This window comes from Geospiza fortis, unplaced genomic scaffold (genome assembly GCF_000277835.1).
Source record: "Geospiza fortis unplaced genomic scaffold, GeoFor_1.0 scaffold147, whole genome shotgun sequence".
In the NCBI taxonomy this organism is placed as follows: domain Eukaryota; kingdom Metazoa; phylum Chordata; class Aves; order Passeriformes; family Thraupidae; genus Geospiza; species Geospiza fortis.
The window spans coordinates 2575911-2599831 of record NW_005054372.1 but is presented as its reverse complement, the minus strand read 5'-3'; the positions used below and the strand labels follow the sequence as shown (position 1 = coordinate 2599831).

At 37.2% G+C, this 23921-nt stretch overlaps 1 protein-coding gene across 1 annotated transcript in view; it reads left to right on the top strand.

Moving 5' to 3' along the window:
- The first annotated feature begins 273 nt into the window (after nt 1-273).
- SH3TC1 (SH3 domain and tetratricopeptide repeats 1) overlaps nt 274-23921 on the top strand; it is a 28471-nt gene continuing 4823 nt past the window's right edge. Inside the window, exons 1-13 of the mRNA XM_005424740.2 lie at nt 274-337; nt 5614-5859; nt 8146-8220; nt 10380-10507; nt 12935-13040; nt 13247-13390; nt 14048-14222; nt 14533-14606; nt 15439-15634; nt 16604-16731; nt 19384-19425; nt 20962-22647; nt 23001-23181. Coding sequence (XP_005424797.1) covers nt 5655-5859; nt 8146-8220; nt 10380-10507; nt 12935-13040; nt 13247-13390; nt 14048-14222; nt 14533-14606; nt 15439-15634; nt 16604-16731; nt 19384-19425; nt 20962-22647; nt 23001-23181 — 3140 coding nt within the window. The 5' untranslated portion in view covers nt 274-337; nt 5614-5654. The remainder of the gene's footprint in view (nt 338-5613; nt 5860-8145; nt 8221-10379; nt 10508-12934; nt 13041-13246; nt 13391-14047; nt 14223-14532; nt 14607-15438; nt 15635-16603; nt 16732-19383; nt 19426-20961; nt 22648-23000; nt 23182-23921) is intronic.

Below are 23921 nucleotides of genomic sequence, written 5' to 3'. Positions count from 1 at the left end.
ACAATAAATTGTTGCGTTGAAAAACTGGAGTGTGTGAATGAACCTTCCAGCAGACTGGATACATTTCTGCTTTGCATAATGAACTTTAGTAGCTCAGCTCCTTTCTCAGGAATGCTTCTTTCTTTAAAAAAAGAAAAAAAAGTTTTGGAATTAACAGTATTGGTTAATAGACAACTTTCTGTACTGGCCACATCCAAGCCAGGCTGTGCAATCAACAGGAAAGATAAGAAGGTCAAACAGGAAGAGCTGTGCTGGAGTCAGTTTTGAGCAGAGCTGAGGAAGGCAGGGATCTGCCTGCTCTTTACCAGCATGTTACAGTGGATCAGACCTGGAAAAGGTAGGGCAAGTCCTGGGCTCTGTGTCTACATCTCCCTCTTTTGCTCTACTTTAGGTGCTTGTGGTCTGGTATTTGACTGTGGTGTTTGACTATTTTATTGTCAATGTGTTGGAATTGCAGCCGGTTCAATGGGTAATTTCAGTAGTGTTCTGTTCTTTGGTGTGCCCATAATGAAATCACTGGAAAATATGTGTAAATGTGATCTGTCACAGTTATGAGAACCTGCTGCGATTTTCTGTGCTGCTCTGTTTCCCCCTTTCTCCTAGTGTGGTGTCAGCTGGGCTGTGATTCAGTAGCAACAGCTCCTACTTTATTTCTCTGCGTTATCTGCCACAGGCCAAGTTCTGTCACATCTAGCGCTCGGAATGAAGTACTGAGATTCACAGATGCCTTTTATAGTATTCTAGCAGTGATCTGATTTTTATTTTAAAGCATCTCTGGAGTTTATGCTTATTTTTAAGCAGTTATGAGATTGTGGATTTTATTCTCCAGTTTTCTATATCTAAACTTGGACATTTTGGTGCTTTTAGACCTGTGTTGAGGATGTAAAATATATTTCAATGCTACTGAGATATAAAGAAAATTCATCATAGGGAGGGCTAAAGCTTTTGAAGGCATCTATTGGATCTCTTGCTAGGGCTGTTTTGTTCGTAGACCAGCTGGGAACAATGATACCTATTGCAACATTGTTTACAGAGAATTGCTAACTAAACTCAAGTTACTTCTGTGATAAAGGAGTCAATCTTCCATTTTTGGAAAGCACTCAGATTCCTAGGTTTGTTTACCCTGATTATAGATTTGCTTACCTTTATGTGGAATACATAAAAACTGCTGCCTATACAGAACCTGATATGTTTATTTTCTTTTTCTTACATTCATGCCTGTGACTGAATTTCTTAGAGATCAAATCTGTGATTTACTCTCTAAGGAAAAAGTTTGTAATGATCTTGGCTTTAAGATGTTTGTAGCCTAACACAGAAGATGTGAAATGTTAATTGGAACTGAAGGAATAAAATAACTACTCTAGCATCAGTTTGGGAAAATGACCTAGATTAACTTAGGGCAGTACAGTTGCAAGACAGGTCCTTAGTAAGTCATTAGTACATTTTCCTGAGGCTCCTAGAGGGAAGATGATGAATGAAAAAATATTGTATTGCATACAGGTTTTAGGAGGCTAATTTGAATAAAGCCCATTTTTGTATACCAGGTCCTAGTCTCAGAAATATATCTTTAGAGGGGGAGAATCTGGTTCAGTGAGTGTTATTGGTTTTCTACTTCAACACCCTTTAAATGGGAATCAATTGGCGTTCCTGTCATCCACAACACATCTTAAAATAATAAAAAAGGCAGGGGAGAAAAACAACCCTCAGCCTACATGGAAAATCTCAAGCTATATGTTTTTCTTCTGATTAGCTGGGCTTCGAAAACACTCAGTGAATAGGAGGCAACAACACACAGAAAGGCACGATAAAGGAATTATTCTGCTTAACTTCCAGAAGGAAAAATAGTGTCTCATTTCCCCCTGATGTCCAACAGCTGTTGGATACTGTCCTTTCCTGCCTGCTGTGCCCTGAGAAGGGACAGGGAAGGTGGAGTGACCTTCTAAGCCTCACAAGCCTGGACAGGGTGTGGGGCAGCACACAGAGCCCTTGGACACGCTCCCAGTGTCCAGGGAGATTGGGCCACGGGCAGGGAGGACACCAAAGCACCCAGGGCCATGGACAGGGAGGACACCAGGGCACCCAGGGTGTTGAACTGTCCAGCATCTGCTCCTCCTCCCTCTGCTGCCTCGGAAACTGAGCCTCCCCCTGGGCAGTGGGAAGAGCCACATCTTGGCTGCATGGCTTTTGAGTAGAGGTTGGCTCTGGGTTCAGAAGAAAAGGAAGATCACTAAGTTTTATGGCAAACATCCTGCACCAAATATGAATTTTTTGTGCAAATATGCCTCAAAAAGCATGAGAAAAATAGTTCTTTCTAAATTATAAATAAAATGCTTAGTCAGCACACATAGTCTACACATAAATGTAAATTGCAAGAACTAGTTAGAGATGACAAAATTTATATGGTTAGTGATCTTTACTCTAGAACAAGATCTTTGCTCTAGAAGATCTTTATATCTTAAAGATCTTTACTCTTGAAGATCTCAGTCTTGTATTTGTTACTATCAACAAATGATTAGTTGCTAATTTACCATTATACTTACTAGCATCATAGGTTTATGAAGAAATCTCTAATAATGAGAATGACTAAAACACTGCAGTTTAGTATTCTCTAAAGCTGTTTTATATTAGATTAATGTTGTTCTCTGGTTCTGTGCCATTAAATCTGCTTTAATTTGTGGTGGAACAATTTAATAATTGAGAAAGCATCAGCATAATAAATAGGATAATTTTACTGTAGCTTTGCTTATGTGTCTTGGGATACTTACATGATAGTTAAAGGCAAATGATAAAAGTACAGGGATTTAATGTAAATTTCTATGAAATCTTTGTCACTTGGGACCAAATTTGTGTCAGTTAGGATACCTTTAGATGCCAGATAAACATTCAAAAGGGCCTAGCTAGACAAGGACCTAGTTATGGGAGAGTTTACAATTTTGTTCTCAGTACTTACATAGAGCCACATGGGTTGACATTTGGTGGTTTAGGCAAACATTAAAAATGAAAAATAAATCTTTAGAGAAGAATATGACTGCTAAAAATGTTTATGGTTTGAGTTTTTCTTCTGTGCATGTTGGAAGAACCCAGAGAAAATATACAGATGGACATACCTGTTTTGCTTTTCTTTCATTCATTCTGATATTTTTTCCTTGGCTTAGGCTCCATGACTGAATCTTCTTAAACAGATTATATCCATTTTGATTTGTTCAGATGTCTTACTTGCTTTTGTAGCACCAAGATTTCTAAGTTCATTCACAGACCTGCATATATGTTACTCTTACCCACAGAAGCTGGTGCAGAAGAGATGAAAAATTTTATCAGTATCTCTCCTCCAATTCAACTGAATTCTAATAATTCCAGTCAGAGTACGTTTTCTTCCTAAATTTTGTGCAGGATGATATTTTTGCTTGTGGATAGGAGCTTATGGAAAAAATGAATAATCTGGACACTGAATTTCATTTCTGGCATTAAGGCTAATCCTGATCTAAAAATAACAACTGGCTTTGGATTCATAGAACAATGTAATTTAAACAACCTCCTTAGGAACCAAATAATCATTAATACCAAAATATTTACATCTTCATCAACAGGACATACTATTATTTACAAAATAGATGCAGAAAAGTATTTCATTTCTAAGTGTAAAAATTGGAATGCATTACATATAATCCAGGTACAGTAATGAAAAGAATGATGTTACCTACTGTCATTACTTCAAGGAAAAGATCAGCTATATAAATGGAAAACAGATTCATGGCAAAGTGAGTTTGGCCTTTGGCAGGCTTGTATTTTTAATCATTTATAACTAGGTCATTAAGTCTGATAGGCAGTTTTTCAGTGTCAATCGTATATAATAATTCAAATGTTCTTCTGTGAGGGAAGTGATAAAAATTACTTGTGTTTGAGTTACCTCCTCTGTTTTGTAGGTGCATATATGAATTTTTACACATAGCTTTATATGGAGAACTGTGATGCAGCACCAAAAGCATCTCTTGAAAGTCAGCTTCAGCATTCTGATAGGCACTTTTGAATAAATTGCAAAATGGGACAATGAAAACATTAAAGCAAAATCCAGCCTAGATTTCTTCATACTTCATTAACTTGTGGTAGATCTGGTTATGATTTAATTCTCTGAGCTGGTGATCCAACCTGTAACTATACCTCATTAATTTTCTATAATTGCATAACTTGCATGGTCTATATATAGTTCACTGCTTTTTCAAGAAGTGCTCATTTGGGGCAAAGGTTTCAATGTCTGTAAAGGAGTAGGAAAGTTGTGCCGACAGATCCTGCCTTGTCCTGTGTACTGCTTACCCTGGCAGGCTGCTGGCAGCTGTTGTGCTGCTCATGTTGGTACTCGGTTTGCTCGGGGTTAGGGATCTATCATGTGAAGCTTGGAGGGCAAGAGGTGTTGGAAGAGGCAGGGTTGCGAAGAAAAAAGCCAGAAACATGTGCTTTGGGACATTCCATTGCGTGGTAGATGGAGAAGTGAGACATTTCTTGACCAGACTGAAGGCAGATCATAAGTGGATACTAGGTGACCAGGCACTAATCTGAGGCTTTAGCAGAGCCAGAGTGCATCTTTCATCTACAGCTTCAGATTTAACTAATTTCTGCTGGAAAACAAATGAGATGAAATTTCCCAAAGATTACAACCTTGGACACTCATCATGAACGTAGCTCGTTAATGAGTATGGCTGGAGTAAACACAGAGGAATTCAGATTTAATCCAAATGACAGGGCTAAAGCAAAATCTATCCTGTGCCTTTATGAAATCACTTAGACACACGTCACACGTGAAAGCCCACTGAGGAGAAGTGTAAATATCAGTGGGCATGTTCTGGCTCCATGAGTCACATCCTTTGCAGATGCTTTGGCTGGTGGTCTGGCTGCATCTTCCTGACACTGAACTAGCTTGTGCTCAAGAAATGGGATTGCAGGATGCCTCACCTCAGTGACTGCAGGGAGCAGTGAAGCTTGCAGCCACTTTTACTCTAATTCAATTTCTATTCCTTCTTCCTGATCATGCCAAATGGAGTCTTGCTGCCAGACTCAGCCTCTAGCTTCAGTAGGGCTTCATTTTTCTGCTTTGCTGCAAAGTAATACTTGGCTCTTTGGATGTCTGTCTTCCTGCACAGTGGGTTCCTGTGGAGGATTCATTCTTTAGCTGAATTTATATAAACCTTCTTTGTTGTTTGAATTCAGCATGCAGTACTTGTTCCATTCTTGTCACCTTTAGAAAATGATGTTTTTCCCCTGCAATTCCTCTGTTGATGTGAATGATGTTATCCCTGGGAGGCTCTGCTTTATAGCTGGCCAAGAACAAATAATTAGCAGTGGGCACAAGTACATTTCACTTCAGGCCTTGGATTGTTGCTGTTAGCCAAGTCTGTTGCTTTGTTCCTAAAGCAGTGATGCCACCTCATTGCAGGAGCTTTTTCTGGGATAAATTTGGGTGTTACACAACAGTTCCTCTGAAAAAAGCCTATAGCAAAATTCTTTAATCCATATTACAATTAAAAATAACTCCTGCAGGAGAGGCACCGCTCTTGAATGTGCTCATCTTTTCTGATGCTTTTTTTAAAAAATATCATTGATTTTTTTTTTCCCTTTCAGGTTGTTGATGATGTTAATTGTGTCACTGTGAGGAACTTCAAATGATGGAGAGTTTGGCAGGTGGCACATCTATGCTCAGCACTAACACCATTGTCCCAGCTCTGGAGGGAGTGCAAGACAGGAACTTGGAGAGGGAAGGAACAGAGCAGGAAATATGCAGGTGTGACTGCAAACATGTGGAGAGTGATGCTGCCATCAGCACCCTCAGGGATGGAGCTGGGATGGACACGCTGCAAGAACAAATGGGTAAGACCTCAAACAATACATCCTGGTGCCTCTGCTCCTGGCTTCTCCTTGTGCTTGAATTACTGGGTTTCTTAAATGGTGCACAAGCTGAGAACTATCCTGTGTTTTTCACAAAATCACAGAACACAGATGGGCTTCTTTTGGAATAAAAAAGCAGCTATGTTTCTTCCATAGAAATACTGCATAGATTGGACTATTGAACAATCTACATTGAAATTCACTTGCGGCAGGCAAATGGATTATCTTTTAGTAAGATAAGAAGAGATGAAAATTATCAGAACCCAAGAGCCAGGGTACTGAAATAGAAGTTTTTTCTAGCACTTTTTGTTATACCTGGAAGATTCAGAAGCCAAGTTTCTATTTTAATGATTTTTAAGTTCCTTTTTTATCAGAGGTGTAGTACTGCCTTTGTGCAAAAGAAAATCTGCTTTGTGGGGTAAAGTCAGAAGGACCTTTTGGGTAGAGGAGTGGAGGGACATAGGTAGGTGGCAATGGCCAGGCTCTTAGTTTACAGTAGGCTCAATAGTGTTCTTAATGTGAAAATACTTCCAAAAATCATGGGCAAAAACCTGTTTAATTTAAAAGTATATGTCCTGTGACTGACTTGCTCAATATCTTTCTGTTCACAACTGCAACACCTCTGATATCAAAGACCAGGTACAAGCATCCCAGGGCAGTATAAAGCTGCTCTTTAGCTTTTCAAGAAGTATGTAAGACATTCCACCAAGTAAGAGTTATTAAGTTTTTGAACCTAATTATAGTACTTTAAGAGTTTTAAACATACTATAAATACAGTTTGAATAGCTCTTACCCTTTCACTCAAATTTAACAGCAAACTCTTACTCGAAATTAAACTGATGAGTAATTCAAATGCTTGCTGGTAGCCTTTGCCTTTTCCTGAAAGTCACAGAAATGGATGTTAATGTCTCGATAACTACCTCTCAAGGAAAGTTATAGTTTTAAATATCAAAATAATAGTGATAATAGTACACATATCAAAAACAAATGCTAATTTATTGTTCTCGTCAACTATTAAATGATTATAAAAATAATAACATGTTGTCAAAGTTTTGACACCTTCTGTTTGTAATTGTGACTAAAACCAGAAAAAGTAGAACTACAGGCAAGTCTGGTCCCAGAAGCTCTGGGGCACTTAAATTTAGAACATTTCCTAAACACAGTCAGCCTGCTCGGTGGTGAGCTTATTATCAAATTTCTAGTTAAAAACAAACATCATATAGCCCATATTAAGAAAATAAATAAAACCCCAACCCCAAAGCTTCTGTCAAACACCCAACCAAGACCCTAAAAACCTAAAGTGTGTGGGGATTTCAATTTCTAGTTTGAGTATCTGCTAGTAATGGGCCTTAAAGACAATGTTTTTAGTGCTTACTTCCTTTCATTGAGAGATGGGAAAACTCTTTTTTATGTATCCTTATTTATTTGCATGACTTTGTTCATGTAAAATTCATAGAGGCACTTGAGGGAAGATGCAAAAAGACTTGGAAATTACCATGCCCTGCTATATTACAGGGTTAATTTTAAAAGCAGAGGTTCATAGGATAATGTCTTGGGATACATGAAAATTGCCTCAGAAATTTTCTAGAAAAAATGAAATATCTATTTCTCTTTTATTCTTAGAAATATGAAACCTTGAGAGAATGGAAATGGCTGTTTTATCAGCACGAAAATATATCATTCCCCAAAGGAGAGGAAGAAATACGGGTTAAAAGAAAAAAAGCAGATTACTCTTAATACAAAACATACCTTATTTGTGATATTTTCCTGAAACTTCAAAGCACTTGATTTTACAGTACACTCTCACAAGTATTACCTACTCATATTACAGATGAAGAGTTATTTTTCTCCATGTATTAATTGGTACAAGGCACAGCAATTTATACAACTGAAGCTTCAATGGGAGCCATTTTTGATATAGGTGCAAGGGAAGAGAAAATTAGGTCTGACCCTTGCTCTCTCCCAAATGAGAATTCTGTTAGGAGAACCTTTCTCTCTATCAATTCCCCATCTTGAAGTTTCACATCAAAATGATGCAATAAAGATTTCACTTCCCCCTCCAGCCCAGGAGGAAAGAAATATTCTGCAGACTTTTTGTGGGGTTTGGGAATTATATAGCAGGAAGGGGAAAAATTAGTTATTCTGTCTTAGAAATTATCTGATGCATCAAATGCTTTGAGAGCATGGGGTATTTTGTTGGGTTTTTTCCAGGGTTTTTTATATGACTTAGAAAAGGCACATAACTATTCCTTTTATTTATCATAATAGAGTGTTCTCCAAGTGAAAAATGCATGAATGTCAGTTCAAGGACTCTTCCCAGTCAGGCAGAGAATTTTCCAACTGGTAAGGCTTTTTTTCTCCCATCCTATCTTTATATTATAATGATTTTCTCACAGCTTACTTTTTATTTTTGAGACAACTCAACTATGTCTACATTTGCAGTCAGCACTCCTGTAAGTTTTATAATCTATTTCATGGCAGCTGTGAAGTGACCAACTTTTAAGATTTGTTGAGAATTTCTCACAAAAAGACAGAGCAACTGCTATATAAACCAGAAATAATTTATGTACTAGATTATACTGCTTACAAAAAGACAAAGAGAAGCAAATAAAAAGTTCATAGCTTATTTTACATATGCCTTTGAATCCTTCAAATGTCTTATCTTGTAAAGTTTGTGGCCTTTCCAAGTATCTATTTTTATTTTTAAATGCTGTATTTTCAGTGAAGTGAAAATTGAATGCAGTTCTTCAGTAAGTGGGTTCAGTAGGCTTCACCTCTGGAGGGCTCATGGCAGGCACTGTGAATTGAGGGTCTTGGCACATTTCCCTTCTTGTGCCTTCAAAACCAGCACTGAGCTGTTCCCTGCTCTCTGCCTTGACCTGACAAATCACTTCAGTGGCAGGCAGTCTTCCCCAGGCATCTGGTTATTTCTACTCAAATTATTTGTGCTTTATGTACCTGCTCATCTTGCTGTGTACAGAATTTGGGTCTCGCAGAATTTGCTTCTCACAGCAGCAGACTGGAGATTATAATGGGATTTTAGATCATATTTCATCTCTATAAGGCATTATTATAGGGGTTTTTTGACATAACTAGCTGTATTTCTGTTATTTTAATTAAATGTAATAATTATTTCATTAACTTTTATAGAAAGTTAGATTGTGTGTCTACTATATATATATATTCTACTTCAGAACCAATTTGATTAAGTAAAATGAATGTATACATTTTTAAGTCAGTCTTCTCTTGTGCCAGTATGTTTTATGTTTTTATGTTTTCAGGTAAAATGAAAAGGTCAGTAATTCTACTCTAACAGGGATCTGAACAACATTCAGAGACTCTATTTTGTGTTCTTTCTACTAAAAATTGACTATATGACCACAGCTTAAAGGGAGAGGCCTTCTAATTCAGTAACACACGTTTATATTTCTGAGCCACCCTTCCTGACCTTAAAGTAATGAGTAATTTATGCAAGTCATGGTAAAACTCCTGGAGACATGCATAGGAAGCCCTCTGAAAACAGATCAAGATAGAGTATATTAGACTAGAATGTGAAAACCATTTATTTTACCAGATTAAAATGTGAAACTCAGAGGAGGTAGAATATTTTAGTATGCACAACAGTCCCATATTGCTGGAAGTGTGACCTATTTACATACTTTGCAGTTGGAATTCTTCCTGACTGGGTATTATTGGCTTATATGTGCCCATCTGTGTGTCTGAAAATTTATGATTTACTGTTATTGAGCTAAATTAACAAATTAATGTGGCATAAAAGCAGCTTTATCAAAGATCCTCTTTATGTGAGAGAAGCTGGCTGGAGCTGTACCCTTAGCTGCAGTAAAAGCTTCTCAAAAACAGATGCCAAGAGCTTGGGAATAGATATCTAGCTGCTTTCAGATGTGCTGGGAAAATTATCTAAGTGAGCTTTCAGTTGGACCTTTTAACTTGGTTGGTACTGTTCAACAAGCTTAGCTGAGAAACAGCTTTTACAATATTTGATTTATAAAAGGCTTCTGAAGCAGTGGGGCTGGCATATCAGATAGCTATGAATTTAAGATTAGCATGATGGATTGTAATATGCAGAACTATTTGTTGTTCTTCAGGTGTTTTTGTTTGTTGTTTTTTTTTTTTTTTTTGTGATGGCAGTATCTGTTTGCTTTGATTTCTGATATACGTGGAATATTTGGAAATCTGAGCATGTTTCCAATGCCCAGAGCTGTCTAAATTGGCAATGACCAATCTATTTGCTTTTTTCTTTTATTTTTTCCTTCTCCATCCATAAATATCAGTTGTCTCTCAAAGTTGTTTCATGCTAGGCTCCTATGTCTGCAGGATAACAAAAATGTAAAAGAATATGCAGTAGATCAGTGTACTGTGTGCCTGTCTCTGAAGCTGAAAAAATATATCTTAATGTGTATTCTAAGATTTTGAGGCTTTTTCTGGTTCTCCAAAGCTGATTCACAAAACTTGTAGTACTGAAAATGGATATCCTCCTCCAGATATCTCCTTGAAGTTAACAATGGTCAAAAGAAAGAGTGGATGTCCTGATCCCAGGCTCCAAAGGCAGCTCAGAGGGCAGCTCCGTCTTCTGGAAAATGACAGCAAGGAGGTGATGACTGTCTTCAGTGTAAGTCAATTGCTTGGAAATTGTTGTATTTATTCAGATTATACCCCCTGTGCCACTGAAATAATCTTCCAGGTATTTGGATCCTATTTCCAGCTACATGCTGGGTGCTTGACTTTGAGTGACCAGTCTCCTGTGTCCCAGAAACATTTAGGGGCTTTAGAAATATTGAATTATTGAAAAAGACTGGAACATCAAATTGATATAAAATAAATAAACAAACCCACCTTAATCAGTAATTGAATGAGTTTATTTTAAAAATTTTCTGCTTTCATTTACATCAAGGGAAATAATGGGGCTTTGATTTATTTTAGTTTGCCCTTGTATTAACTCATCACTTTAGCTTCTAGACACCTGGAGTTATTTTGCATGCTAATTTCCTGGGAAGCTCACTGCTAAGCCAAAGAGGAAGTCTGAAAGAGAATAGCCTAAGCATTGGACTTCCTAGGGCTAAATGGCCATGACTTTAAATAGCATACAATTGTTGGCCAAATTTTATTACTGTAAATATTTTTTTGTACATGAGAAACCTGTCCTCTACAACCAGTGAGGTTTACTTTCAATAAAGGTTAGTCTCCTCCTCCCTCTGGAAAAAAAAATACCATTTAACCTCTGGTGTGTCTTTTTTTTGTCTGTGCCAAGGGTTTCAGCCTCTTCCACTAGCAAACCAAACTAATGAAATTAGTTATGGTTTCTTAATTAGTTATGGTTTCTGACTAATACAGACACATGTTTCAACACCATTTTCCTTTCATGTGTTGTGATCACCCCACCACCAGGCTGCTGACCTTGTGGCTGTGCAAACAGTCTGTACTTCTCTGCTCTGGATTGTGTTTGGAGGGAGAGGGAGGAAGGGAGATGGGATTGGGAGGCAAAGGAAAAGAGCAAACAAATGGACTAGATTTGAAACAGACTGGAAAATGCTTTGAAGGAAACAAGATTGATAATGTTAAGTTTCATTAGAATGTTGTTTTGATATTCAGCAGTGCATGAAGCCCCTGAGGCTGACATACTTTGGCATGTGTTGGCAATTTATTAATAGATTTCAGGCTCTCATTAATATGTAATCTGGTGTAGAAAGGTGCATGCAGAAGATAAAAGCAGTGATGAGACATGCCTGATGAAGAAGTCTAGGTTGGACTTTTATATTTTAATGTGTTCAGATTGTGTGAATTGAGAACATGGATGTTAAACAAATTAATTCAGAGATTTTAAAAATTGTGCTGTAACAGTCATAAAATCAGTGAATCAGCTCCATTTTACTCAGATTATAGAAAAGATTTGAGGGACAGTGTCTTCCCTGCTGCCTTGAGTTAGAATCAATTTCTTGATCAGTCCTGCAATTTTTTTCAGCTGTATTTCAATTTTAACATGATGGGAGTAAGGGTACAGTAGCATCATACCTGTTAGCTTTAAGTTTGATTTATTCTCTGAGATCGTGATTCAGATACTTGTCTCATAAATTATATAGTTCTCTGTATTTCCCTGAAAGGTAATAGCCAGCATCACTGGGGAGCCCTGTTTTTAAGCTACAAACCGGAGTGCAACCAGACTTTATATTACCCCTCTCTGTCCAGAATCCATCAAAATGTGTTTTTCTTTCACTTATTTGAAGGTTTATGTAGTTGTTCCTTTTAGCATTTTTGGAATAACTTAAAATCCATCATGACCACTTACAATGATCATTGCTTATCTTTGTCAAAAGTGTAATTTAATGCTATTCTAGCAATGTGAACCAGTACAAATGAGGATGAAAATATCTTACTGCATCTTTAAAAACAGAAATATAATACTTCATTATATTTGTTTTAACCAAAAAAGAGTGAACTTGGAAATAATTATTCAATATCTCTGCTGGATAAAAACTGACTATACTGGGAAGCAGGTTCAATGTTGCATCAAAGGAGTCGTGTTTTTGTGTGTGTACAGAGTTCTGAGGGTTTTAGTAGAAACTAAAAATTTACACTGATCAAGGGAGAAATTTCGAGTTAAAAAAAATCCCAAAATAACTCCTTTCCACTATCTAATATTAATGCCCACACGTCTGGCAAAGGCAGCTCCCATGCTGTAAACCACTCTGTGAGGAGGATATTTTTGGAAAGGACTACTATATACTTGCTTATATAGATACATTTGACTATATGGTTATGCATATGGTTATACACAGACATTTCTGAACTAGACAAACCTTCAGTCCTACTCAGTGTGGTGTTTATTTCCCCTGTAAATTGACCTCACAAACTGGCAGTAAAATTGCTAAGCAAGAGTCAGATTAAAATTTGGCTCCCTGTACATTGTAGGTGTAAAGAACAGATAATTCCTACAGATAAAATTCTGGATTATTATTTTTTGAATCCTAAGTGTTACCTAGCAAGAAATTGTGCTTAACTCTGGTGCAATTGTAATTAAAGTATTTGTTTTGATTTTTAGGAGCTTTCTGCCAGACTCCTGTCTATTCACAGTGATCAAGATTTAATAGTGGTGACATTTAAAACTTTTGAAGAAATATGGAAGTTTCTAACCTACCACTCACTGGGTAAAGTTGTTTCACCATACAATAGTTCAGTATATTAATTTGTATTCAATTGCGCACAATTTTTGGGAATTTGTTGAACACAATTTTGTGATTTATGCACTGTACATTAAGTAATAATGGAGTAGTCTCTAACTCTCTGAAAGGTTATATTTTTGTGTAATACTGTAAAATGACAAAGAAAACAAATTGGATTTTCTTTTTCCTAGGTTTTATAAATCATTGCATGGAGAATTTATTCCTAGACCAGTCTTTCTGGCTATATTCCCAAGAGGAGGAAGACACAGGCATTGAAGTCTGGATAAATGAAAAATCATTAAATTTGATGTACAGAAGTCTGCTAGTACAGGAAGGTAAGTAAGACTGTACATGCTAAGACTTGGTTCAGGGAAGCATCTTTATTTAAAATCCCAAAAAATCTCAAATCAGACACTAAGACCTATTCAAATACATAATGAAGTTGAAGTTTAAATTTACTCACTCCAAATGCACATTGTAAAGAGAAAAGAAAGAGCAAACACAGATTAAGTTCAGTGAGATCATGAAGGGATTGAAGAAATTCATGTGCAGCTGGTGCATAAATGGATACCAAAAGGATTAGGGAGTGATGTACATTCCAACTTGCTTAATATTATTGTAGGCTCTGGAGGATGTGCAGGAGAAGGATTATAAACAGTTACCAGTGCTTCTCCTAAACAGCATCACCTGCTGGTACTGCCAGAGACAGGATGTCAGGATAGGTGATGATTTGTTTCTGCAATAAGAATATGCAGAATTGCAGCAGAGGGCTCTGTCCTTCATTAGAACATCATCTCTACTTTTTTTCCCTATGGAAAGACACACTTGACAGAAATGTATGAATATCTGACAATCAGGAAGAAAATTCTTGATAAAGATCAGATTTTCAATTTCTAAATGAATATTACTGATGCTCTTGAAGCCAGTTTTAGGGCTTATATGACACTAAAATGTTACATAAAATGACATCTGCTCAACTGCTTTTATTTTAGGATCTTTTTTTGTTTTATATCCTGATAATACGATAAGAAAGATGATGGTTACAGACAATGAAACAACTTATCTTGAGACTGGGGCTTTCACTGAAGATGTGACAGGTGGATGTGTGGATAGTGACATGCCCATGTGGTCTAATGCCTCCCTGGAGCCATTGGAGCCTTTCCATCAGTAGGTACCTGACTCTACCTACCTATTCCATTTACATCTGATTCACATGTGCATGTCTGCTTAGGGATGCCTCTACCTGGGGCAGGGAAAAATAGCAAGACTCTGGTTTGTTTTCCTGAGGTAGCAGTACTTTTACTACTAGTATTAATGGAACCACAAATGTGTCTGAAGTGTATGGGCAGTGCTGAAATCGAAATCTAATTGTGGGAGGGACACATCAGTTTTCATATGTATTTTAAATATGACTTACTGTCACAACATATAGTGAAGTGTTCTATACACTAACTCCAATTTCTTTTTCTGCTTTCAGGTGGTTTCTTAAAGGGTATTCTAATCCCATAGATTTTTCATATAAAAATGAATCTAAATCAATCAAAAAAGTTGGTAAGAAACTTCATTCAAACATCAGCATTAGAATAACCCCAAATTTACTCTATGCTTTTGCTAGAACAGACTCTAAAAAGTTCAATAACTTTTTGTCCATTGTATTAGAGTGGGGACACGGCTTTCAAAATTTGCAGTAAATTAGTGAGACTATAAATTTGTCTAAGATTAAACTCTAAAGAGTTTAAGACTCAAGAGTCAAACTCTAAAGTCTTGACTTTCTCCTTTTTCCTCCTAAATCCTGCAGAAGGTAGTACAGAGTGACTGAGATGAGGATGCCTCAGAAAATGCACCAATGTAATTGTGGATCTTCGATATGTGTGCTGCTTTTTCTCATACTGCCAGAGAAATAAAACTTATACAGACGGTTTGAGGCTAGAGAGCAAATATGGCTTATTTTCTTCCATAATTTCAGTTGTAATACTGTACTGAGTGGTATACACCCACATTTATCCCATAGGGATTATTTTAATTGGTTCAAAATTGGTTCAAGTGCTTTACTCTGGCCCAAGTTCAGAGCCCTTTATGAGAGGGAAAGTAAGGACTTAAAACATTTATTTTTGCTGCTCCATTATGAAATCTGATAGAATTGCGAGAATATTTTAGGCTTTGCTTTTCTGATGGAAAATGAGGATTTTTATACTATTTACAGATCTAATTACCAAACCAATGAGGTTTGGATGCTTTAAATCTTGTCACAGCAGATATTCAACTCACAGGTTCTAGGAATGTCTTTTGTTGAATATATTCTGCTGAGTTGCTGTTCTATTAAATGTATTTCTATTGTTAAATTACTTTACCTGCAAATATTATTTATCTCCTTATTACACAGCAATGGGATCCTGTCTAGCTGTGATGAATTATGAAAGTATTGTGTCAGAAGAGCTGAGTTTCCAGGAAGGGGACAAAATTGAGATCCTTGGCTACTTCATTGAATGCATGGAATGGTTTCTTGGAAGACATGTGTTTACTGACCAGATAGGTTTTGTAAAGACAAGTCATGTTAAACTGGACTTATCTAGAAATAAGTGAGTGATACGTATTTATATCTCATAAACAAAAAGAATGTAGTCTTCTATTCCCAGCTTTGAAATGCTGAACATTAATTTCAGGGTGTGGTTTTGGGGTTTTTGTTGGTTTTTTGTTGTTTCTTTTGTGTGTGTTTTGGGCTTTCTTGTGTTTTTGAGGTGTTTTGGGTTTGGTTTTGGGATTTTTTGTTGTTGTTTTAATGCGAATTGTCATAGCATGTATCAGTCAAAACTGCAATGGAATTGGAATATCAAGTCTGCTTAAATATTGCAAAATATTATCAGTCTGTATCTGAGTTTCTTCCTGGGAAAAGAGTTTGCTGTACTTATATGGGTTCAGTTTCTATTCTTTGGCTCACAAGATCCAAGCAGCTTTACCCTCGCAGAACCTTCTCTTGCTGGTCTCTCAAGATCTATGTTAAAGCACTCAAGTTCTGGGTTTTTTTTTCCCAGTACCCTCAGTTGTATGCCTTAACTTGCTGCTAATGGGACCTTTGCAAACAGTTGCTAATAATGCAGACTGAAACCTCTAAAAAGGGTGTATTTCATCATGCATTGGCACCATGTAAATAGGCTGCTCTTATTAATATGCCTGAACTGTTTGAATGCTGAAACAAGGAGTTCTGAAATGCTGCTTGCAGGTCCATTTCATATGAAACTTAAAGCTTATATTAGAAAATCAATACCATAAAGTCCTTCAAGACTCATGCCTCTAATAAATACTCTCATAAAATGCTATCCAATGACACTGACACAAAGCTTAGTCTGATATGGCAGAAATTGTTAGTTGTTAGCATAGTTACTATCAGTTTATATGCATATTTTATACACTGAAACTAATTCTGAACTCAGCACAACCAATCAAGATTGTATTAATTTCTCTAACAAGTTCCTATGTGACTGATGCAGTGAGTTCCTTAAGCCAAATCTGCTATCAGGCACCTTCAAAGTTACTCCTTTCTTTGCTAGATCACAAGATCTGGATTTTCTTGAAGCTGAAGAGCTCTCTTTTTTTTCAAAAGAAAAAAATTTGGAAGAAGTAGTATATTTGTTGAAACAAACCTCCATCACAGATGTTTGCTCTGTGTACAGAATAGGTAAGTATGAGTTTTACTCCTTTTTACTGCACAAGATACATGTGTAGTTCCTATACCCCTGTTATAAAATTATTTTTTCAATGGCATTCCAGCATTTCCACCTATTTTGAAATATCTTGGTAATCAATTGGATCTTTGATATGGCATGTAAAAATCCTTTATATCATCTTTGCTATTCTTCAGCTGTTTCAAGGTTTTTCCCAGCAGAGGATTTGTAAATCTTTTGCCTTTTTTCTTTTTCCTGAGGGAATTTAAACAACAGGCTTTTAAAAACTCTCTTATTGTGCTGCACATATCTCCAAGCATTTATATGACTATGACTGAATTACAAATTATAATTTCACATGGCTGCATTGTAAAAAGCAGTATGTTCACCCAAACACTGCTGGCTTTTTCTCTTGGGAAAGGTAGCACAGCCTAATAATTACTGACAGCTCATGCAAACACACACCTCTTCATGCTTGATTTAATTTTCAAAGGTATAGAAAAGTAGCAAAATCATAGTCATAGTAACATAATCTCTGATACAGCTGTTATTTCTCTGTGCTGTGCATAGGCAATTGGGGTAACTGGGGTTTCACCTTCATATACTTACTGTAAGGCAGGGTGATGAAATGATGCCTTGAGAAGGCCAACCTAGAACAGAGAGTAGATGGAGCTAAAATATAAAGTACATGTCTATTAGGAGGCCTCAGCAGATCCACCTTGGGCAGTACAAGGGCCCAGCCAAGGTTACACCCCAGGTGAACCCAAAATAGTCACAAAATGGGTGACCAGTCATGGGGTCTCACACTTTTATAAGTTTTGGTCCATTAGCATATTGGAGTTAATTGTCCAATTAAAGCTCCAGCCCATGAAGTCCCATCCTTCTTGTTTTTCTCTCTTCAGTCGACTGTTGTTTATGCTCTTGGGCCCGAGATCTGGATGGGTTGTCCTTGGTCCCCAGCTAGAGCAGGAATTGTTTTGTCTCCCTGCTCTGTGCAGAGAGCTTATTATCCCCTAATATGAAGCTTAGACCCACACAGTAAAGCAGTACAGAATCTGAAAAATATAAAAGCTAAAACCTGAGGCATCAGTAATAGTTGCTGAACTGAGGAGAGGCAGTGGTTTCTTATTCCACCACAGGCTGTTGGTGATACATTTGCTTGCCCAATACTTAAGGAAGTTTTATCTCCATTAGTGCCATCCTGAGAGACAGAACTGTAGGCTCCAGGCTGAAAGGAGCTGCTGTGTAGGTTGGAGTCAAGCACGTTGGTTTAATTCTGCAAATCAGCAGGGTGTGTGTGTGAGTGTGAACAATAACTAGGGTGTGTCAGACCTGCCCTGGCAATGTGCAAAATGCCTGCACATCTCCCCTGCTGTGCCCTAATGAAAAGCCTGGGAACAAAAGCTCAAACCTCTAAGGTACTAAAGCCTGTCAGGGGCTTAATGGACATACAGCTATTTTGCTGTTGCACATTTTTTACTATATCTCCTCCCTAATATTTGTAAGTACAACCTCCTTTTGCATCTTCCCGAGCTCATAGTATCACCTTTACCACTTTTCTCTTAAACAGCTCAATTGATTCTCCTAACTCATCCAGAACAATAATTTTCAATATTCACTTGATATTTTGTGTGATCTGACTAAATGGATTTTCAATTCTTCCATCTACATCAATCTACTGAGAAGTATTTACTTATGAGCACTTCCCTGATTAAATATTTAGAGTATTAAGTTACAAGTACTGTAAACATCTGTGGCTTCCATCCACCAAAGTCAGAAAAGCATTTATAAAAAGGACTTCCAGAAGTAAACAGTCAGTGAGAGGTCATTCTCAAAGGCTAGTAAAGTAGCTTTCCATCAGCTTAAATAGAGCTTAAATAGGTCTGTGAGCCTCTGCTTTTGTATATATCTTTCATACCCTCAGTACAACTTCTATTGCATCAAGCGTATGAAAGACAGTGAAAATATTCCTGAAATGCAGCATGACAAATTAAATGCCTTGAGAAATATCTCCTACTCAAAATAGTAATTCTTAAATACTCTACAGATGTGCTATGTTTAAATGTAAAGTTATATATAGTTATATAGTCTATAGAATAATGTTATAATAGTTATAATGTCTATAGAATTAAGCTAAATTTTTTAAAATAAGAGTGATTTTTTTTCACCCACCTGCTATTGGAATGGCTACAAAAGTCTGACACTTACCTACACAAACAACCCTAAATAACTTCCCTTCCCACCTCTCTCTCCATTACCCTGGGAGTGACACTAAAAATATTAAGGGTTCCTTGCTACCTCATTTTATGAGCAGGTTATGGAGAATGGTCACATCTTTGCTACCCAGTTTTATTTTAATGCAGCAGAAATGCCTCCCTCCTGCAGGACAGGTTGGCTTTTATTCTGACTGTGATGTGCTCCCCACCTTACTGAGCAGAGGTAGCTACTTGATGATAACCATACAGAAGCAGTGAATTGTGTCAGCAGGAGGGTAAGCTCCTGTTAGATTTGGGTCAGAATATTTATTTTCTCTTAAATTTCCAGGATCTATCAAATTCTTCTGACTTAAAGAATTATCTACTAAATAGAGCCTTATTTTAGGAGATTTGAAACTGAAAAATGACCAAGATAGTATAGCTAATATGATTTTTTTTTCTTTCTTACAGATGAATTAGAGGAACCTGAATTTCAGGAAACTCATGAATGTGGTAATACTTCATACATACAATTTTACATAAAATTAATGAGATTTTTGATATTTTTTTGTCTGCCAGCTATTTTCCTTCTAATGTTTCTTCACATGCTAATTTTCTTCTCTCATTGTTTGCTTTCTGAGATTTTGCTGTAACCCCTTCTGATTAGGATTTTGTAAGACATTGTGGGTTTTCACTGATAGCAAGTGTCTTTCTTGGGACTTGCTATCCAGCTGTAAATTCTGTGACTGACTTCCACTGATGTGATACATATTCACCACCTCCCAGCCCCTCCACATTGTTTATCAAGGCAAAATAATGCTTATGGGGCACCTGGCAACTGCTGAGTTTAAATTCCAGCAGATTTTTTTTGTTAGAAAACTTTGTCCCAGAAATAGATTTCCCAAAGGAGATATTTTGTTGAGAATGCAGAATAATTTCCCTTTGGCATTTTGTTGCTAAGCTGTCACTATCATTACTCATATTGTAAAACATTTTCCTAAACAACAATTTTTATATTTGTGATTCTGCTGCAGTTTCAGAAATGAGATTCTAAGGGAGTTGAGCTCTAAATCTGTGACTTCAAGCTCCTGTTGATCTGCAGCTGTAAATTTAAGAACTGACTATGACTGTGTACTCCATCCCTAATCCCTGCCCTAGTAACTGGCCTGGAAAACAGTGGGAGGACTAAGAATTGGTGGCATATCTGCTTTTATTATATTTGTAGGTATTCAATGATGTTATCACTAGGAGAATTTAGATCAATGGCCACATCAGTTGCCACAAATTGGTACTTTTGTGAAAGATAATCTGTGCCACTAGAGAATCAGAGTTTATATTTGATAGATAGAAGAAATCCTATTACACAAGACACAGGCCTGGCTGTCCAGGACAGGAAAACAGAACATTTGCAGGCACCCCCAAGCACAGTGAGACTTGACCAGCTCAAATAGCACAGTCCTACTCCCTGCCCTGAGCCACAGGCATACCCTTACTCTACATGAATGGTTTCCCATTTCCCTCATGTCTTAAATCCAGCTATGTCCTGACCCTGGGTCCCTTATCCAGCCTCCACTTCAGACCTTGGATCTTCCCAGATTTCCTTCTGCTTACCAGCTAGTCTGAATTGTATTTCTTTGGCAGGTCTCTTGTTCAGGTACGCATGGAGAGAACAGAGAATATACACTGACTGTACTTTCTGAGAATACACAGACAAAAAGCAATTTGAATTATGCTGCACTTGAGTTGAATTCGTGTTGGATCAGGCCCAGGGCCTGGCTAGATAAGTGATCTGATCACTAACCTGCTTACATGTGGCACACTGTGTTTATTCCCGCTCCTCCAGTCTCCCATACTTCTTCATCCTCCTTGCTATCTTTTTACACCTTTGGCTTTTCTCCTAGACATTCTGTTAAGAAATCATGGTATGTTTACAAAATGTTTTTGTAACAGCATCTTCACTGACAAATGTTTTAGTTGGTCTATCAAAAGCCTTTGCGTGCATGCATGCATACAAGAAATTGTGATCTGTAATTTATTTTTAAATTTCAGAAATTGCACACTCACCTTCTAGCCCAGGATCCACTAGCAAGAATGGCAAGATAGAAGAATTGCTGAAGAACTTCAAGAATTTGGAGGCCACTCAGGCTGAAGAGCCAACTGCTGAAGAGAAGGAATCTACTGGCTCTTCAAAGACTGAAACATTTCCTCTACCTGAAGAGCCTTGCTTCCACATATGTCAAGGAGATATTCAAGCATCTGACATCTTTGAGCCATTGTTAGTCTTCTTAAATAAGAAAGAGTATGAGACCAACTTCAAAAGCATGTATAATTTCTCTTATTCATTTACAAATAGCATGTTTTATGGATTTTCAGAAGAAGAAGAACTGGTTAATTTTTTAAGATTGGCAAGGGAAGCAGCAAAGAAAGCAGGTCTGTCCTGGGCACTAGCAAGGCTATGCTTTCTCTTAGGCAGGCTCAGTGTCAAAAAGCTGAAGTTTTCCCAAGCTCGTGTGTATTTTGAGGAAGCATTGAGAGCAGTAGCTGGAGGGTTTGGTGATTTGTACTTTGTGATTGCTCTTTATACAAATCTAACAGTCATCTACTTGACCCAGAAGAACAAAGAAAAGTGTACTCATATTTTTGACAAGGCTGCATCTCTTCTCATGGGAATTCCCAACTACATTTGCAGTGCTGACCTGGAATCAGATATACTGAAGTATGCTCTGAAGAGGACAATTTTGAGCCAGAACAAACATGCAGAGGCAAGGGCATGCTTTCTGCTGGCAAAACATTACAGTGCACGCAAACAACACCAAGAGGCACTGCCATTCTTGGAAAGGTTTCAGCTGTTGCTCAATGACCTGGGTTTACAAAACAGTTTATCCAACAACTGTTACTTCAAACTGGCAGAGTCCTACCATGAAAAGTGTTTGCCCCACATTGTATTAAGTTGCATAAAGGTTACCTCTCCCCAGAGCTCCAGTACCTTAATGGATTCCCTGAAAAGGATTGATTTAGTCATCAAAAATGCTCCCAAACTATATGGCCTGAGAAAACTGAGACAAATATTGCCATCCCAAATTGCACCTTACCTCATACAAGCACTTTCTTCTGTCTTTACCAATGAGGAGGAAGGACTGTGCAGCACTATCTATCTCAGCTTAGCAAAGCTGTACAGCCACCACAAACAGTACAGAAAAGCCATTGCTTACATGATGAAAGCACTGGACTCTGCTTCTGCTAAGCCAGAGGAAACTATCAACTATTTGGTTTCACTTGCTTGGCTATACATTCTTTACAAGCAGTATGAAGTGGCTTTAGCCATTTTAAATGCTGTTGTAAGCTCTGCATGGAGCAGTCCTCTGCAGCTTGGCATTGCTTACAACATGCTTGCCATTGCTTTAAAAAGGACAAACAACACAAAAGAAGCTGCTGAGAGCTACTACAAAGCACTGTGTCTTTCAGAAGAGACTGAGATGACCCATAACCAAGCCATAGCCCTGGCAAATTTTGGGGCACTCTGCCTGCATGCAGCAGCCAGCAAGCTGGCAGAACATTATTTTATCAGGGCAGTTAAGCTATTCTCCAAACTTCCAATTATGGATTGTGGTCAAGATTTTATCCAAGTCCTCCTTCAGCTGGGATGTTATTATGTTGGTGGAACCGAAAGAGAGAAAGGAAGGTTTTACTATGAATGGGCTTTTTTAGTTGCAATGGAGACAAGTCATCTGGAGAGTAAGTATGTCTCTTATAAGTCACAAAATGTACCCTGTTGGGAATGTTAGTTATACATATATGTTGCATCTGTATTTAGAAGATTCATATATTACTTTGTTATTTTTCCTGCCATAATTGAGGCAGCTAATGCAGGTAAGGTGACTCTATTACTATTTTATTTTGGAAGTGAAGTTTGAAGTAACCTCTAGCCTTTGTTACCCTTGAAACGGCAGTGGGATATTTTTGTAATGATTTTTATATTTTTCATCGTCAGTGCTGTAATTTGTGAAACAGTGAAAATGAATCATTTTAAAATTAACTTTCATTTTAAAACAGAGATTCATGTTTGTATTTCCAATCTATTCTCCTAGGTCAGCTGCAAGCAATTAAACTGCTGTGTCATTTCTACAGTACAGTTGCTCCCAATGAGACTCAGTGTGTCATCTACAATGAATATCAACTATCTTTAGCCAGAAAGATGTCCAACAAAGTTCTGGAGGGACAAATTTTGGAAACTATTAGTCAGCTCTATTTGTCTTTAGGAACAGAAAGGTAAGACATGCTGAATGACTTTTCTTTCATTCTGATTTTAACTTTTTCATCCTGCAAAGGATCTCAATTTTTCTGCAAAAGCTGAATATGATTTTTTTTCCTCTCTCTGCTTTGATAATACACTTTATCAGAATTCAAAAGTCCAGTGCTAATGGAGAATTTTCTTGTTTCTTTTTAAGTAACTGTAATCTCTCAAGGGAGACAAGATGTTCTGAAGGGATTAGCACTACTTCAAAAACCAATTTATTTTTAAAATCTATGTAAATACATTTTAAACCTATTATATGTTATGTAGCTCTTGATGATTGCTATATCAGGTGATTTGTTTTCAAGGATTTTTGCAAGACTTCTAAGGCACCAAAGGACATATTCCAAACAGGTCAGGCATTAAATTGCCTCTATGTAAGTATTTCTCTTTGAGGAAGGGCTTTTTTCAAAACTTACATAAGTACAAAGCCAAAGAGGAAACCTGCATAGTTTTACTCTTCTGCAATTTCTATACTGCTCTTATTTTCCAAATACCAATTTTTTTGCTCTGATCTATTGAAATAACAAATTGCACAAGTTAAATTATAGTAGCAAGTGCTGAGGAAACTTAGTTTTCTCTAAGAATATTTAGAGTGTTTTTTAAAGTTGCTTTGTCTGATTATGTTTTTTCCTTGCTGTACTTCAAGGAGTTACTTTAGATTCAGATATTTTCAAGCTTGCCTCAGTAAGGATGCAAAAAAATTCTCAGTCAG